This window comes from Myotis davidii, unplaced genomic scaffold, assembly GCF_000327345.1.
Source record: "Myotis davidii unplaced genomic scaffold, ASM32734v1 scaffold169, whole genome shotgun sequence".
NCBI lineage: Eukaryota > Metazoa > Chordata > Mammalia > Chiroptera > Vespertilionidae > Myotis > Myotis davidii.
This window is the reverse complement of record NW_006383005.1, coordinates 1,424,950-1,439,354: the sequence shown is the minus strand read 5'-3', so window position 1 is coordinate 1,439,354 and position 14,405 is coordinate 1,424,950. Positions and strand designations below refer to the sequence as shown.

General features: G+C 39.3%; 1 protein-coding gene across 4 annotated transcripts in view; it reads right to left on the bottom strand.

Moving 5' to 3' along the window:
- Nucleotides 1–14,405, bottom strand: part of C2CD3 (C2 calcium-dependent domain containing 3) — a 107,381-nt gene that overhangs the window by 63,525 nt on the left and 29,451 nt on the right. For all 4 annotated transcript variants that reach the window (XR_001512185.1, XM_006777931.2, XM_015557494.1 and 1 more), the window contains exons 9-15: nt 12,914–13,068; nt 12,108–12,314; nt 11,385–11,497; nt 11,077–11,192; nt 8,867–8,989; nt 5,038–5,532; nt 2,064–2,215 (exon numbers count right to left, since the gene is read on the bottom strand). Coding sequence is in view for 3 of the 4 variants with exons in the window: in XM_006777931.2 (XP_006777994.1) it covers nt 2,064–2,215; nt 5,038–5,532; nt 8,867–8,989; nt 11,077–11,192; nt 11,385–11,497; nt 12,108–12,314; nt 12,914–13,068 (1,361 nt within the window). In the remaining variant the exon portion in view is untranslated. The remainder of the gene's footprint in view (nt 1–2,063; nt 2,216–5,037; nt 5,533–8,866; nt 8,990–11,076; nt 11,193–11,384; nt 11,498–12,107; nt 12,315–12,913; nt 13,069–14,405) is intronic.

Sequence of the window (14,405 nt, the reverse complement as noted above, 5' to 3'; positions counted from 1 at the left end):
CACCAAAAGGCTACAGGTTCAATTCCTGGTCAGGGCACCTACTTAGGTTTTGAGTTTGTTCCCCAATCCCAGGTGAGGGTGTGTACGGTAGGCGACCAATTGATGTTTTTCTCTTACACTGATATTTCTCTCTCTATCCCTTCCTCTCTTTCTAAAAATCAATAAACATATCTTTGGGTGAGGATTATAGAATAAAAAATACCAGGCAGTAAGTTCCAAATGTAGCAAATTGAAGACAGAGAATGTGTCTGATTTATCTCAGTATCATCATGGTCCTCAGTAGAGGCCTTTTGAATTGCATTATTTTACAGGTAGGCAGTATGGTCAACTAGAAAAAGTATGGACTTTGGAGTCTGGTGGATAAAATTTGGATAATATTAACAATAATATTACCACTTATTAAGTGCTTACTATATGAAAAGCACTTTACAGTTTCTATAATCCTTCTAATACTGCAAAGGGTTAATATTATCCACTATTAACAGACAATAAAAAGTCCACATGCTCTTCATGCTGAATCTTTGCTCTGCCCTTACTTGCTGTATGATACTAAGTAATCCAATTTAATCTGTCTATTTCCTCATCTGCAAAATGTAGGTAATGAACCAGGGGTGGGCAAACTTTTTGACTCGAGGGCCACAATGGGTTCTTAAACTGGACCGGAGGGCCGGAACAAAAGCATGGATGGAGTGTTTGTGTGAACTAATATAAATTCAAAGTAAACATCATTACATAAAAGGGTACGGTCTTTTTTTTCAATAGTTTTATTCATTTCAAACGGTCCAAATCCGGCCCGCGGGCTGTAGTTTGCCCACGGCTGTAATAAACCTTCCATCAAAGGACTGTTATAAGGAGTATGCTAAGATAACAAATATAAAATACAAACTGTGATGCCTGGCATATTTAGGTAAGTGCTCAGTCACTGGTATCTAGTAGTGTTTTGCTCTCTCAGCAAAGAATGGGGTTTAATGAACAGAGAAGGGGAATATCAAACCAGACTAATATCACAACTAAAAAAGGAAGCAAAAGTCCAAAGCCTTGAGTTGGCAGTGGTATCCACGGTTCCGGCAGTACTCCTTAGCCTGGCTATGCTTTCCAATGTTGCCATCATAAGTACGTAAGCGTTCATAGAAGGCTTACTTATTTATTTTCTCACTAGATTCTTACAATTGCTCCAGGAGGGAGACAGATGATCTACCCTTAAACTCATTTTATAGATGATAAAAAGAAAGTCAAAGAGATTGACTTCTCCAAGTTAAAGGACAAGTTTCCTCATTTGTAAAATGGGGATAATGATAATACCTCCTACAGTTATAGAAAGGTTCATATGAGATAGCGCCCACAACAGTGCTCTTTGTAAATATGAAACAGCATTTAAAACACAGATACATGAGAAGGCTGTTAGGAAAGAGGTCAATGTTAAAATAAGAAAAAAATCAGCACCTTGAATCAAAACAGAAAATGAGTCTGTACTGCAGATAGAAATTGCCTTCAGGTAAAATTAATACTTCATCTAGATGTTGGGTAGTGACAAGTGAGGTGCAGTAATCAAGTCTGAAGATCTAAGACAATACTGGGTACAGAAATCTTGCAAATAGCTGATGTGAACAATACTAAAGTTTATGACAGGATAAACCATTAGTTTTGTGGTAACCTTTGGCAGTTGAGCTGCTGGGTGAGGAGGGTGGACTCTAGAGCCAGGCTCTCTGGGTTCTACCTGTTCTACTACTTAGGATATTATGACATGTTATATAGCTTCTCTGTGCCTCTGTTACCTCATCAGTAAAATCGGGAAAATAAAAGTTATCTGCCTCAGAGGATTGTTGTGAGGGTTAAATGACTTGATGGGGTAAGTAAGGTTCTTAAAATAGGGCCTGAAACATGGTAAGCAGTATCTGTAAGACTGCTTTAACACAGGAGAAAGAGCAAAAACTACGGTGAAATTGAAAAAGTCCTCCAAGGAATTATAGGGCTAGCCATGTTTGCAAACCACAAGAATTCCTCTTCAGTCCATACAAAGTTAAAGATGTAAAATAAAGAATACTCCAAAAGATCCTATTTACTTGAATGACATGTAAAACTGATGGAGGGGGAGTTTCACCAGCCCGAGCAGCTTGTCCTGTCCTGGGCTCCGCACCTTGTTCCAAGTTTCGATTACCATCACATTGTTCTTAAGCCTTTCCAAGTATTTGGGAGACAGAGAGACAGGAATCACCTGGGGGAGAGGAACAACAAGAAACAAAAGCCCACACCTGAGACAAAATAATTAATTTATACTTTTATTCAACACACATTTACTGAAAGCCTACTGTGTGCCTTGCACAGTGCTAAGAGCTGAAGACATTAAAATAAAATCCAACCTACATCCTCAGTTTGAAGCCACAGTCTGGTGTCAGAAGCTAACATATATAAAGGCCAAATACAAAATGGCATGAGTTCTCTGATGATAAAGCTCATACAGAAGGGGCTTCTAGGACAGAGAAAGTTGTCAGACAAGTTGATCATGGTGCCTGCAAAGCTCATTCAGGCCACATGCGGCCCGCCGAAAACATTTATCCGGCCCACCGGGTGTTCTTGCAGCCGCTGCCTGTTTGCTGAATTTGTTCATAGTTTTTTTTTAAACTATAGTCTGGCCCTCCAACGGTCTGAGGGACAGTGAACTGGCCCCGTTTAAAAAGTTTGAGGACCCCTGGACTAGACAAACATTGAGCACCTGATCAAAGGGCACCCAATCCACTGGTTGGGTGGCATGGTCCAGTGCATAAAGCTCTGCCCAACAGGTACTATAGTAAACAGCAAGCCCAACTGTTCATCCGGATTTTCAGTGTCAAAGGATTCCAGAATTAGCCAGTCAGCTGTTAGTTGAACGAAAAAAGAACCAGAGCTCCAGAGAAAAGAGCAGGTCAGTCAAATTAATAACAAACTTAGAATAACTAACAGCAGAAGAGAGAGAAACCTAGTGATGAAGTTAACAGAAAACACAAGAGGCAAAAGGGTGAAATCAGAAGAGCAGATGTACTTTTGTATTCATCTAAGAAACTTCAATTACATAAGGTACCCTGAGCACATTTCTGTCCTTGCAACCAAAAAAGGTACAACACATCAACCTAACCTACAAATAGGGAGATTCCAGAAAGAGCTTCTGGGAGAAAATTAACTTAAATCTTAACGATAAGCAGGAGTTAACTAGTACAAAAAGCTCTGCCTAATAGGAGTCATGAAAGTTGAGAGGAAATTCCAGGCAGAAATACATACAAAGACACAGAAGTAGGAAAAGAGAATATTCAGGAAATACAAGTAGCTGAGCATAGCAAGGCTATCTAGTGTGAAGGGAAGAGTGGAAACTGGAGAGTACAGACAGTTCTTAGAGGGTCTTATAGTCCAAAACAAGGACTTGGACTCTATCCTAAAGGCTATGAAGAAACATTGAAAGGTTTGAGCAGAGGAGTAAAATACTCAGGTCAGTGTTTTAGAGGTGCACAGGAAGGAATGGACAGGGAGTGAACAGAAACAGGTAGCCAATGTGAAGGCTACTTAGAAAGAGAGCGAGAGCCAGCATGAAAGCAATGGCAATGAAATGGAGATAAGAGGATATATCCAGAGATAATTAAGTTTGCAGTATCTATGGAACTTGGTGAATAATTATATAAGAAAGAGTAAACTTTTAGGTTCTACTTGGGTTTCTCAGTAAATTATAACATGAATTAGGGCAGACAGGAGGAGGAGAAACAGAATTGAAAGGAAAATAAATTTAGATTTGGACACATTTGAATTTCTTCTTTCCATGTACACATCTTTATTGAATATCTGTGATATGAAAGGTGATGTGGTGGATACCAAGTATAAAGTGCTTTTGAGACATCCAGGTGGTGACAAACAGCAGATAACAGGATATAGAGATGTGAAACTACAGGAGATTGTCTGTCCTACAAAGAAGTGTAGGAAGTCATTTTCACATATGAGAGCTGAAGCTATGAGAGCAGATGTGGTGACCGTGGGGAAAAGGTTGGTTTGGCCCAGCCGGTGTGGCACACTGGTTGAGTGTCAACCTATGAACCAGGAGTCATGGTTCAATGCCTGGTCAGGGCACATGCCCAGGTTGTGGGCTCGATCCCCAGTAGAGGACACGCAGGAAGGAGCTGATAGATGATTTTCTCTCACTGATGTTTCTATCTCTCTCCCTTCCTCTCTCCAAAATGAATAAAAACATTAAAAAGAAAGAAAGAAAAATGTTGGTTTGGAAGAATTCCAAGGATAATGAATACGAGATAATTAAAGGTAAAAGAGAGAAGTGCTGGTGTCACCACTCTTGCCCTCTGACCCAATAACTAAAACAGGACAGTTAAGAAAAAATATAAGAGATTAGAGTTCCAAAGATTGAGAAAACTAAGCAATAGCATGAAATTCTACAGAGAAACCAAGCAAAATGAGTACTGAAGTAAGTGAAGGAATAAATCAGTGAGAAAAAAAATTAAGTAAATAAAAAAATAAAGGGGAGCTTGGAGGAACAGAAAGGAAAAGAGGAAATTTAACTGATCAAAGCCCTGGAGCAGGGGTCCTCAAACTTTTTAAACAGGGGGCCAGTTCACTGTCCCTCAGACCTTTGGAGGGCCGGGCTATAGTTTAAAAAGAACACGAGTTGGCTGCTAAGCAACAGGCAGCGGCGGCAAAAACACCCGGCGGGCCGGATAAATGTTTTCGGCGTGCCACATGTGGCCCGTGGGCCATAGTTTGAGGACCCCTGCGGAGGAAGAAGCAAGGAATAGAATTCAGAATTCAGGCAAAAGAAATCGTGGGGAATTGAGACAGAACAGAAAGAAATAAACATACAAAAAGTTTGAAAATGCTGGCAATATCTTTTCCTCTTCCCACCCAATAGTGGGACTGGATTTACATACCAGAAAATTACGAAGGTTCCTCCCAGGCTGAACATTCTAGATTTCTTTTACAATGACATTACGATTAGGGAAACATACTTGTCTCCCACCTCCATACATCCCTAATAGATATGAAATGTTATGATATGTACAAAGTTACCTGAGAAAAGTTAAAGACTGGCTGTGTTGTGCCCCATGCGATGACAGATCTGGTGACTTCCTCTGTGCTGAAGAGTTTGCAATTTAAATAAACATTGCATGGTGGTGGTTTCTCAGATTCTTCAGTAATGAAATCTTTCCCATCTGGCACCATCAAAAGCACATGCAACAGCAAAGCACTCTCTTTGGTTGACCCATTTGTCTGCTTTACCAAATTGTGAGAGGCTGGCATAGCCATGAAGGTTGAAGGATTTGGTGCAACAGGGCTTGGTGACTTTGGGTTGGAGAGCACCAAATTCTGTTCTTCCTTTGCAGTTTCTTCATGAACTTGATTTAGGTTCTGTGAATTTTTGGTGCAGGTAACATGATGGCTAGGTTCTGACAGTTTCTTATCTGGGCTTATAAGAGTAGAGAGGAGGGTATGTGGGGTGCTACTATTTAACTTAGTCTCGACACCATTGAAATCCTTATTATCTATAACAAGCTCCACAGTTACCTATAGAACACAAAAGAAAGGGAGTTAGTAAGAATCTCTTCTAGAATCAGAATCAGAATTTTGAAGCTAGATGCAGCACTGGATTGTTAGGAGATAAATTAATTCATCCACAAATGCCATAATAGTTAAGAACATTAGTAGACTCCATATACATTACCTTACCAGGATTAAGAAAAGCTAGGGAGATGATTTATCAGTAATATAAGATGAACATGGAACATCAACTTGTGCCAGAAAATAAGGAGAGAGACATATTGAAAGGATACAGATTCCAGTTGAAGGGGCTCCCACTGGTCAAGACTGGGACTATTTAAGCATCGAAATGAGTAATAGTAATGGGTTACAACCAATTAAATAATGTAAAAACCCATGAGTCCATATCAATATAAATAAATATGGGAGAAAGGCCAATTCTTCCATATAGTAGAATGCCAATTAATAAATGTACAAGGTTCCCCAGCCAGTTTGGCTTAGTGGATAGAGTGTCGGCCTATGGACCGAAGGGTCCCAGATTCGATTCTGGTCAAGGGCACGTATCTTAGCTGCTGGCTCTTCTCTGGCCCAGGCCCTGGTCAGGGCTCATGCAGGAGGCAACCAATCCATGTGGTTCTCTCACACCAATATTTCTGTTTTTTCCTCACTTTTTTACTCTCTAAAAATCTACAGAAAAATATCCTCAAGTGAGGGTTAAAAAAAAAAAAAAGATTAAAAAATAAAATAAATGTACAAGGAATGGTGGAGTTAAGGTGGAATTAGAAAATCATCTCTCAATCATTATAGTAATAAGTGATTCATGTAAAACCCAGTAGAGGACATTCTACAAAATAACTGGCCTTACTTTTCAAAAATATCTAAGTCCTAAAAGACAAAGCAGGGCTGCTGAACTGCTCTAGACTAAGGAAGATTAGAGAGATATGACAAATAAATGCAATGGATGATCATGGACTGGAGCACCCCCCCCCCCCCCCGCCCCGCTACAACAGGAAGTGTTTGAATATGGACTATAGATAGAATACAGTATCAGATTTAAATTGATTTTTATAACTGTTCAGTGTTATGTATGATAATGTGTTTGTTCTCAGGAAATATACACCAGAATTTAGGGGAAAAGAGACACTATGTCTGTAACAGAATCTCAAATAGTTCAGAAAAAAATTGTGCATGTGTATGTAGTGGGAAGGGAGACAAAAAGGAGAAAGTGAAAAAAAGAAAGATACAAAAAGAAGAGGTAGACAGACATGATAAAGCAAATGTGGCAAATATAAATAATTGCTGAGTCTAGGAAAAGGGTATGCAAGTTCTTTATACTATTTTTGCAATTTTCTCTTCAATTTTGAAAGTTTGAAGTTATTTTTAAAAAGTTAAAATCCTACTGCCCAGCGCCTCTGGCCTGGAGGATGCGCACTGACCAACAGGGGGAAGGCACAATGCAGGAGCTGCCCCCAGCCCGCAGGCCCAAGGCCAGCCAAGGCAGGTGCTAGTGGGGGCCCCCCAATTACCCTGCGTTGCCCCACAGAGGGAGGTGACTGGTGGCGGCAGTGGGGGGTGGGGTTGGCCAGCGGGCAGCGCCAGGCCATCCAAGGCAGGTGTTAGCGGAGGCCCCCATGATTGCCCCACCAGTCACCCCACAGATCGGCTCTGATCACTGGCCAGGCCTAGGGATCATACCCGTGCACGAATTTTGTGCACCGGACATCTAGTATGAAATAATAGAGGATGTAAGAAAAATGATGAAAAATGGTCACTATTATGAGACTGAATTACTAAAGAAAAAGGGAACTTGCTGTTTCTTTTATTTAAACTCCACAGCAAACTTCAACTGAATCTAGACAGCAATCTATCTAGAACAGAACTTCTCTCAAGAGACAGAATAGAAACAATTTCTAGACCCTCAATTCTATTTTTACTTTTCTAATTTTAAACCATTCAGGCCAGAATGAATTAGGCAAACAAAAAATAAAAACTTTGATTGCAGAAAAGTAATGTGATGTTAATTTTTGCAATGATAATCACATAAGTCTTTACAACTAAATGGCATTATTAATAATACCAGGAAAAGGGCTTCCAAGAAGAGGAAGCAGCATGAAAACCAAGAATAAAAGCACTGAGGCATAAACCAGCATGATACCTTAACAAGTCTTTACATAGTTTGACATAGCTATTGGTAGGACCACTGCAAGAGAGAAGGCTACAGTGGTAGGCTAGGGTCATTGGTGTGCCCTGTATTTTATCCTTTGGGTATATGAGGCGGCCCTGGAAATGTTTTAGGTTTGGCTCTGATGACTTTAAAAGCTCACCAGGACAAGCCCTTCATTCAAATTCTACCACCTAAGAAATTCTGATGCTTCTGAATACGGGGAACGAACACTTTCTCCAATGAATTACAGATCAGAACTCATTCACCGGCACAAACTCAGTCACTTCTCTCCTTGTCCATGGTCACTATTCTACTCCAACCCATGAACAATCTCTTTTATGAAATAATCCAACAACTTTCCCATTTTCCCTCTTGCCCCCTACAGTCTATTTTCCACACAGTAATCTTCTAAAATGTAAATGAGATGTCATTCCCATACTTCAATGTTCTTTCTTGCCTCTAGGATAAAAATTAAATCCTTTACTTTGACCTACAAAGCTCTGAATGTTATAGCTCCTGCCTGCCCATCCAATTATTTTCTACCACTTGCCTTTTTGGCTCACTATTCTGTACTCACATTCTGTCCCTTGACAACACCAAGCCCATTCCCATGTTAGGGCATTTGGATGTGTTATTCCTTGTCCAAAATGATCTATCCTGTGCTTTTTACTTTGTAGCCTCTTCCTCTCATTCATCAAATCTCACCTTAAATGTCACCTCTGTAAAGGGACCTTCCCTGACCACCATCTCCTATTTCCTCCCAGCACTCAATATCACACCAAAACATTTATTTCCTTCAAGGCACTTCTGTTGCCTTATCTATATATATAAAAGCCTAATATGCTAAGTGTCCAACTTCATTCAACTGTTTGACAAGTTGCTATCATGCGTAATGATCACCAGGGGGAAGACGCTTTGACTGGTAGGTTAGCTTGCTGCTGGGGTCTGGCTGATCGGGAGTGGGCAAGATGGGCCGGATACATCCTGGAGCCAACCTCCTGCGGTCCCTCCCCGGCCTCTAAAATATTTCTTCTAATTAATTTCCTTTCAATGGGCACAAATCGTGCACTGGGCCTCTAGTTTAATATAAACTGCAAGAGTAGGGACCCTGACTTTCTTCTTCACTGTTACATTCTCAGGGCCAGCCAGTAATATGTGCTTCATAAATACTGGACTGCCTGAATGATATCTATGTACCTTGAGGGGGCCAAGTGGAACTTGACCATTTTCTTGTTGTACTGGAAGCTGGTCACTGAAAGAAAGCAATTCAGACTGAATGACAGCTCTCAAAGGCAATGATGCAGATCCAATGACTTCTGGCTGAGAGAAGAAGGAAAGAAAAAGTTTAAGTTAAAGAGGAGCCACAGGAAACTTTAATTGAAATGACAACATATGATATCTTATATAGGCACGCAAACTTTATGAAGTAAATAGCTTAATATTTGACTGAGGCAACTCTAAGTAGAAATCCATATTCTGCCATATTTTGGTCCCCCTTCTGGGCTTCACTACTTCTCCCTGAGAGATTACAGAGGGTTTCATGAGTCACAACGAAGTCACAAGATTTTCTCTTTCTATTTTTAAGAGTCAATTCTTTATGAAAATTGTCCAACTTCACTCTTAAATATATGAAATGAAAGATGATATAATTTTTTGCCATTAAAGCTAAGAAAATAACAAAACCCTATTGCTGAGGCTATCAAGGTTATAGAGAAACAGGCTGTCATATGCCTAAAGTTGGGAATATAAACTGGCAACACACTTTTGAACAGTAAATTTGGCAATAAATATAAAAAGCTTTAAATATTCATACTCTTTGACCCAGTAATTTCACTTCTGGAAATTTATACTAAATAAATAATCCTATATATAATAAAAGGCTAATATGCAAATCGACCAAACGGCAGAATGACCAGTCACTATGATGCGCACTGACCACCAGGGGGCAGATGCTCAATGTAGGAGCTGCCCCCTGGTGGTCGGTGGGGGAGTGCAACTCAGCAAGAAGCCCTGAGCCAGGCACACAGCTGGCAAGCACAGTGGCAATGGCTGGAGCCTCTCCCACCTCCAAGGCAGCACTAGGGATGTCCAGGGGAGTGGGCCTACGCCATCAGTTGGACATTCCCCGAGGGCTCCTAGACTGCGAGAGGGCACAGGCCAGACTGAAGGTACCACCTCTCCCCCCTCAATGCACGATTTCGTGCACTGGGCCTCTAGTAAATACATAAAAACCTTACATACAAATATGTATATTTAACAAAGAGAAATAACTAGATGTTCAATAATCAAATTATTATAATTAAGCTAATTACTGTACATTCCTACAATGAAATAACAGCCATTAAAATGATGTTTACTAAAAGTCTGAATATAAACAATATTTGTTATAATATTTGATAAAAATAGGGAATTGAAATATTTATAAAATTTTGCAGAAAATATTAAACATAGATATTTTTATTAGTTTATTGATTTAAACTTAATTTTCCTTTTTTCTTTTTTAATATATCATTTCACTATTTTATTTTATATTTTTAATCCTCACCCGAGGATATTTTCCCACTGATTTTTAGAGAGAGGGGAAGAGAGAGGGGAAGACAGAAATATCGATGTGAGAGAAATGCATTGATTGATTGCCTCCTGCTCACGGCCTGACCAGGGCCCAGGCCAGGAAGGAGCCTGCAATTGAGGTACGTGCCCTTGCCCGGAACTGAACCCAGGACCTTCTGGTCTGCAGTCTGACATTCTATCCATTGAGCCATACCAGCTAGGGCTAAACATATTTTTGAAAAAAAAAATAAAAACATAAAAACTCTGAAGACAATGTTACATTTTAAAAAGTCCGCAGGCCGACGCTCTATCCACTGAGCCAAACCGGTTTCGGCTGATTTTTGCTTTTTAAAAGTGTTTCTCACCCTAGCTGGTTTTGCTCAGTGGATAGAGTGCCGGCCTGTAATGATTAAATTTGACAGTATATTCATGTAGAGCAGTGGTTCTCAACCTTCTGGCCCTTTAAATACAATTCCTCATGTTGTGACCCAACCATAAAATTATTTTCGTTGCTACTTTATAACTGTAATGTCGCTACTGTTATGAATTGTAATGTAAATATCTGATGTGCAGGATGGTCTTAGGTGACCCCTGTGAAGGGTCATTCGACCGCCAAAGGGGTCTCGGCCCACAGGTTGAGAACCGCTGATGTAGAGCTTTTAGCACATCCATTCTATAACAGCAAATAGACAATAATATCTGCTCTATAACAAACAGCAAACAGAAATTTAAAAATAATGACAATAATCAAAAGCATTAGTGTTGTTTGACCCTACAGAAATTCCTATGTTATGGAGACATATAGTTTTAAGTATGTTTCAAATCCCTGGTGTAAATGTCAAAATCATGTGAAGTACCTTTTTCTGTATTTTCTTTGTGTAAATTTTGAAAATAAGATTGGAATTCCACCAATGTTCTATCATTGGACCACCAAACTGTACTGGAAACACAAATCTCTGCTGGAATTTTACCACTGCAAGGAGAATCAGACACATAAGTACCTGTCACCCAAATAGAGCCATCATCAATCCATGCTTTGACACCACCCACCTCCCTTTCAAATCTAAAATTCGATGATACTGTAAGAGTCAGATCAGTAATTAGCGATTCAAAATTCTTCCAAAGCAAAAATGTTTAAGAAGCAGAAAACCAGTCTTTCTCTTACTTCCATCTTCAGTTTTGCTGGAGGCGAGTCGAACAACCTCAGTTATCAAAGTTGTCTTTCCCAATCCACTTTTGGAAAAGCCCACAGGAAAGTGATATTCCACAATGAAGGTGCTAAAAAAAAGTGATTAAAAACAAACCAAATAATAAACTTATTTTTTTGTCTGATAAATTCTACATATCTTTCAGGGTTCTATTTTCAGGATCTCCTCTCTTCACAGCCTACACCAATCCTGCCAGGCAAAACTAAAGGCTCCCTTCCTTCTGCTCCCACAGCACTTCTAATATAAAACTTAGCCCTATATTACAGATAGCCATTTAAAAATATCTCTCTCCTGCTGACGGTAAAGTATGTAAAAACAGAGTTTGAGTCTTAACTTTCTTTATTCTTACACATACCTAGCATAGTGCTTGGGATTTAGTGGGGGAATTCAATACATTTTTGTTGCTTGAATGGTACCTATGAAAGTATTTTACAAACCATAAAGTATTATACTGGTACAATTATTTATTACTAGAGGCCCAATGCACAAAATTTGTGCAAGGAGCTTGGGCGCCCCCGCCCGCCACAGTGGCCGCCTCGGCCCTTGTAGCCTCTGCTTTGTCCGGAAGGTCATCTGGAAGGGTGTCCAGTCTAATTAGCATATTACAGTTTTATTATTATAGATATTTTTATCGGACACTTCCCACTGTCAAATTTAGCTTTCCCATGTTAGAGACATACCGCTTTTTTGTTGTCAGCTTAGGTGGTCTCCCAGGAAAGCTTTTTTTGCCAGAGGTCATCTGTGGACTATCTGGAGGAACTTCCATTGTTTCAATGATGATTCTGACTGAGTGTGTTCTACCCAGAAGGGCCAGCCTGTCTACACTTAATGTCATCACTTGGGCATCTTCTGGAGTTACTGATTTCATTTGTTGTTCAACCAAATTTCTGAAAGGAATTCATACAGACAGTGAGGCAAACAGTCAGAGGCCCGATATGAAATGATCTAGTTTGCACTGGCAAGAGGAGAAAGAAGGAAGGGCAGCAAGCATCTTAACTCACAAGTTATCAAGTATTGGGAAATGGATTTTATCAAAATTCTGGTCCTAATTCACAGTGAAAGAAATCTCAAAAACTGTAAAAACATTTTTCTAATCTATAGGCTTATCTCCATACATGTATAGAAACTGATGTCAAAGAACTAGTTTTTCTACATGGGATACAAACTTCAGTTACCCACTATTTTAATATAACTACTATCATTACTTTTTTGTATTCCTTTTCATTTGCTTTCCTTATGTATATTTTTACACAAATATAATACAGCACATATACAACCTAGAATTCTGCTTTCTTCCTGAACCATTTCGTCATATCCATCTTTTCATGTTGTTATATTTTTAAGGACTACAGTATTTAATGAGTTACAGTAACTAACTTAATCAGCCTGATACTGTTGGATAAGCACAGGTCATTTCACTTTAGATCTTGTAAAAATAATCTTCCTTTGCTTTTGCCTCTAAACAAACGTTCATAAAGAGGCTCACCTATTTTTCTTGCCTGCTGCTCTCTTCTTCATCTTGTGATCATTTGACTCCAGAACCTTAGAAGATCTGGCAAGAGCTTTCGATTGGCTCATTTTTTCAGAAGGGACAATATCATCATCTTCACTGAAGAAATCACTTATGCTGCTATCAGATTTCTATGGGTGGGGGGAAGAAACGAAAAGGCACTAAAAGATAAGTGCTTTGGGGGTAGTGGTAACAAAAACATTTCTCTACAAGTAATCAAGTTCTCTGTACATGTCATTCTTAAAGCGATAACTAACACCCGGGTATCAGATAATCCCATGTTTCTCCTGGTTATATAAAAATACAATTGACCCCTGAACATGTGGAAGTTAAGGGCACTGATCCCCCTGTGTATTTGATAACCTATCTATAACTTTTTGACTCCCCCAAACCCTAACTACAGTTGGCCCTTTGCATCACGAGTTCAACCAACTGTGAATTGAAAACAGTATTTTCATGAATCACAGTTGGGAAACCATGGTTGGGAATGCAAAAATACTGTTTTCAGTTCATGGTGGTTGATCCATGGATGCAAAATCTGCAGATACATAGGGCTGAATATTACTTGAAAAAAATCTGTGTATAAGTGGCCCTGTGCAGTTCAAAACTGTGTTGTTCAAGGTTTTGAACAATAATAACAAAAATAACCTACAAGTTCAGTTCAAACACAATAGATTCTTCTTTCAAATTAACAATAATAATAGCCACTATTTATTGACTACCTGCTATGTATCTGGTACTATGCTGAATGCTTCATGTGTATTTCTAATACCACATTCCTGTAAGGTGACCTCACCTAAATTTTATAATTGAGAAAATGAAAGCTGAGAGAAGGTAGCTTGTTTATGATTCACAGCAGTAAGTAGTATAGGCAGGTTTGATCTCCGTGGGTTCCAAAGCCTGTATTTCTACCATAATATGAGGCAAAGTCACTGATAAATGCCATCTCACTATATGGAAGCACAGATTGCTTTTTCCACCTCTCCATACTACTAATGACCCATTCTACTTTTAATTTTTCTAAGATGAACTGTTTATTATATGTCACAAATTTCCTTAATGGGGGAACAGTGGCCAAGTCCCTAGTAATTAATTTTTATTTTGAGAAAAGGCAGCTACCACAATTGACTGATTAGCCCTTTCTACCACAAAATACAAAATAGAGAAGACAGCATTATAGCTATTTGAGTACAGTTATACAGTAAAACACACACACAAAGCTTGCAAATATAAATACAGGAGGCCGATCCAAAGTCATTTTAAGTTTATCACCTCCAATTCCCTTTTTCAGGGTGTATAGTGTGTTGTTGACTGTGTAATATGAGTAACAAGTTAACAGTTAACTAAGCTTGAGCAGAATATCCTTCTAGGAAGCAATCCAACCTTTTCAAGGTGTTATCACAAAGCTTTTTTTCTTTTTTTGGATTCAATAATTTCATGACTTCTTGTGAGACAGATCAGTCCAGCC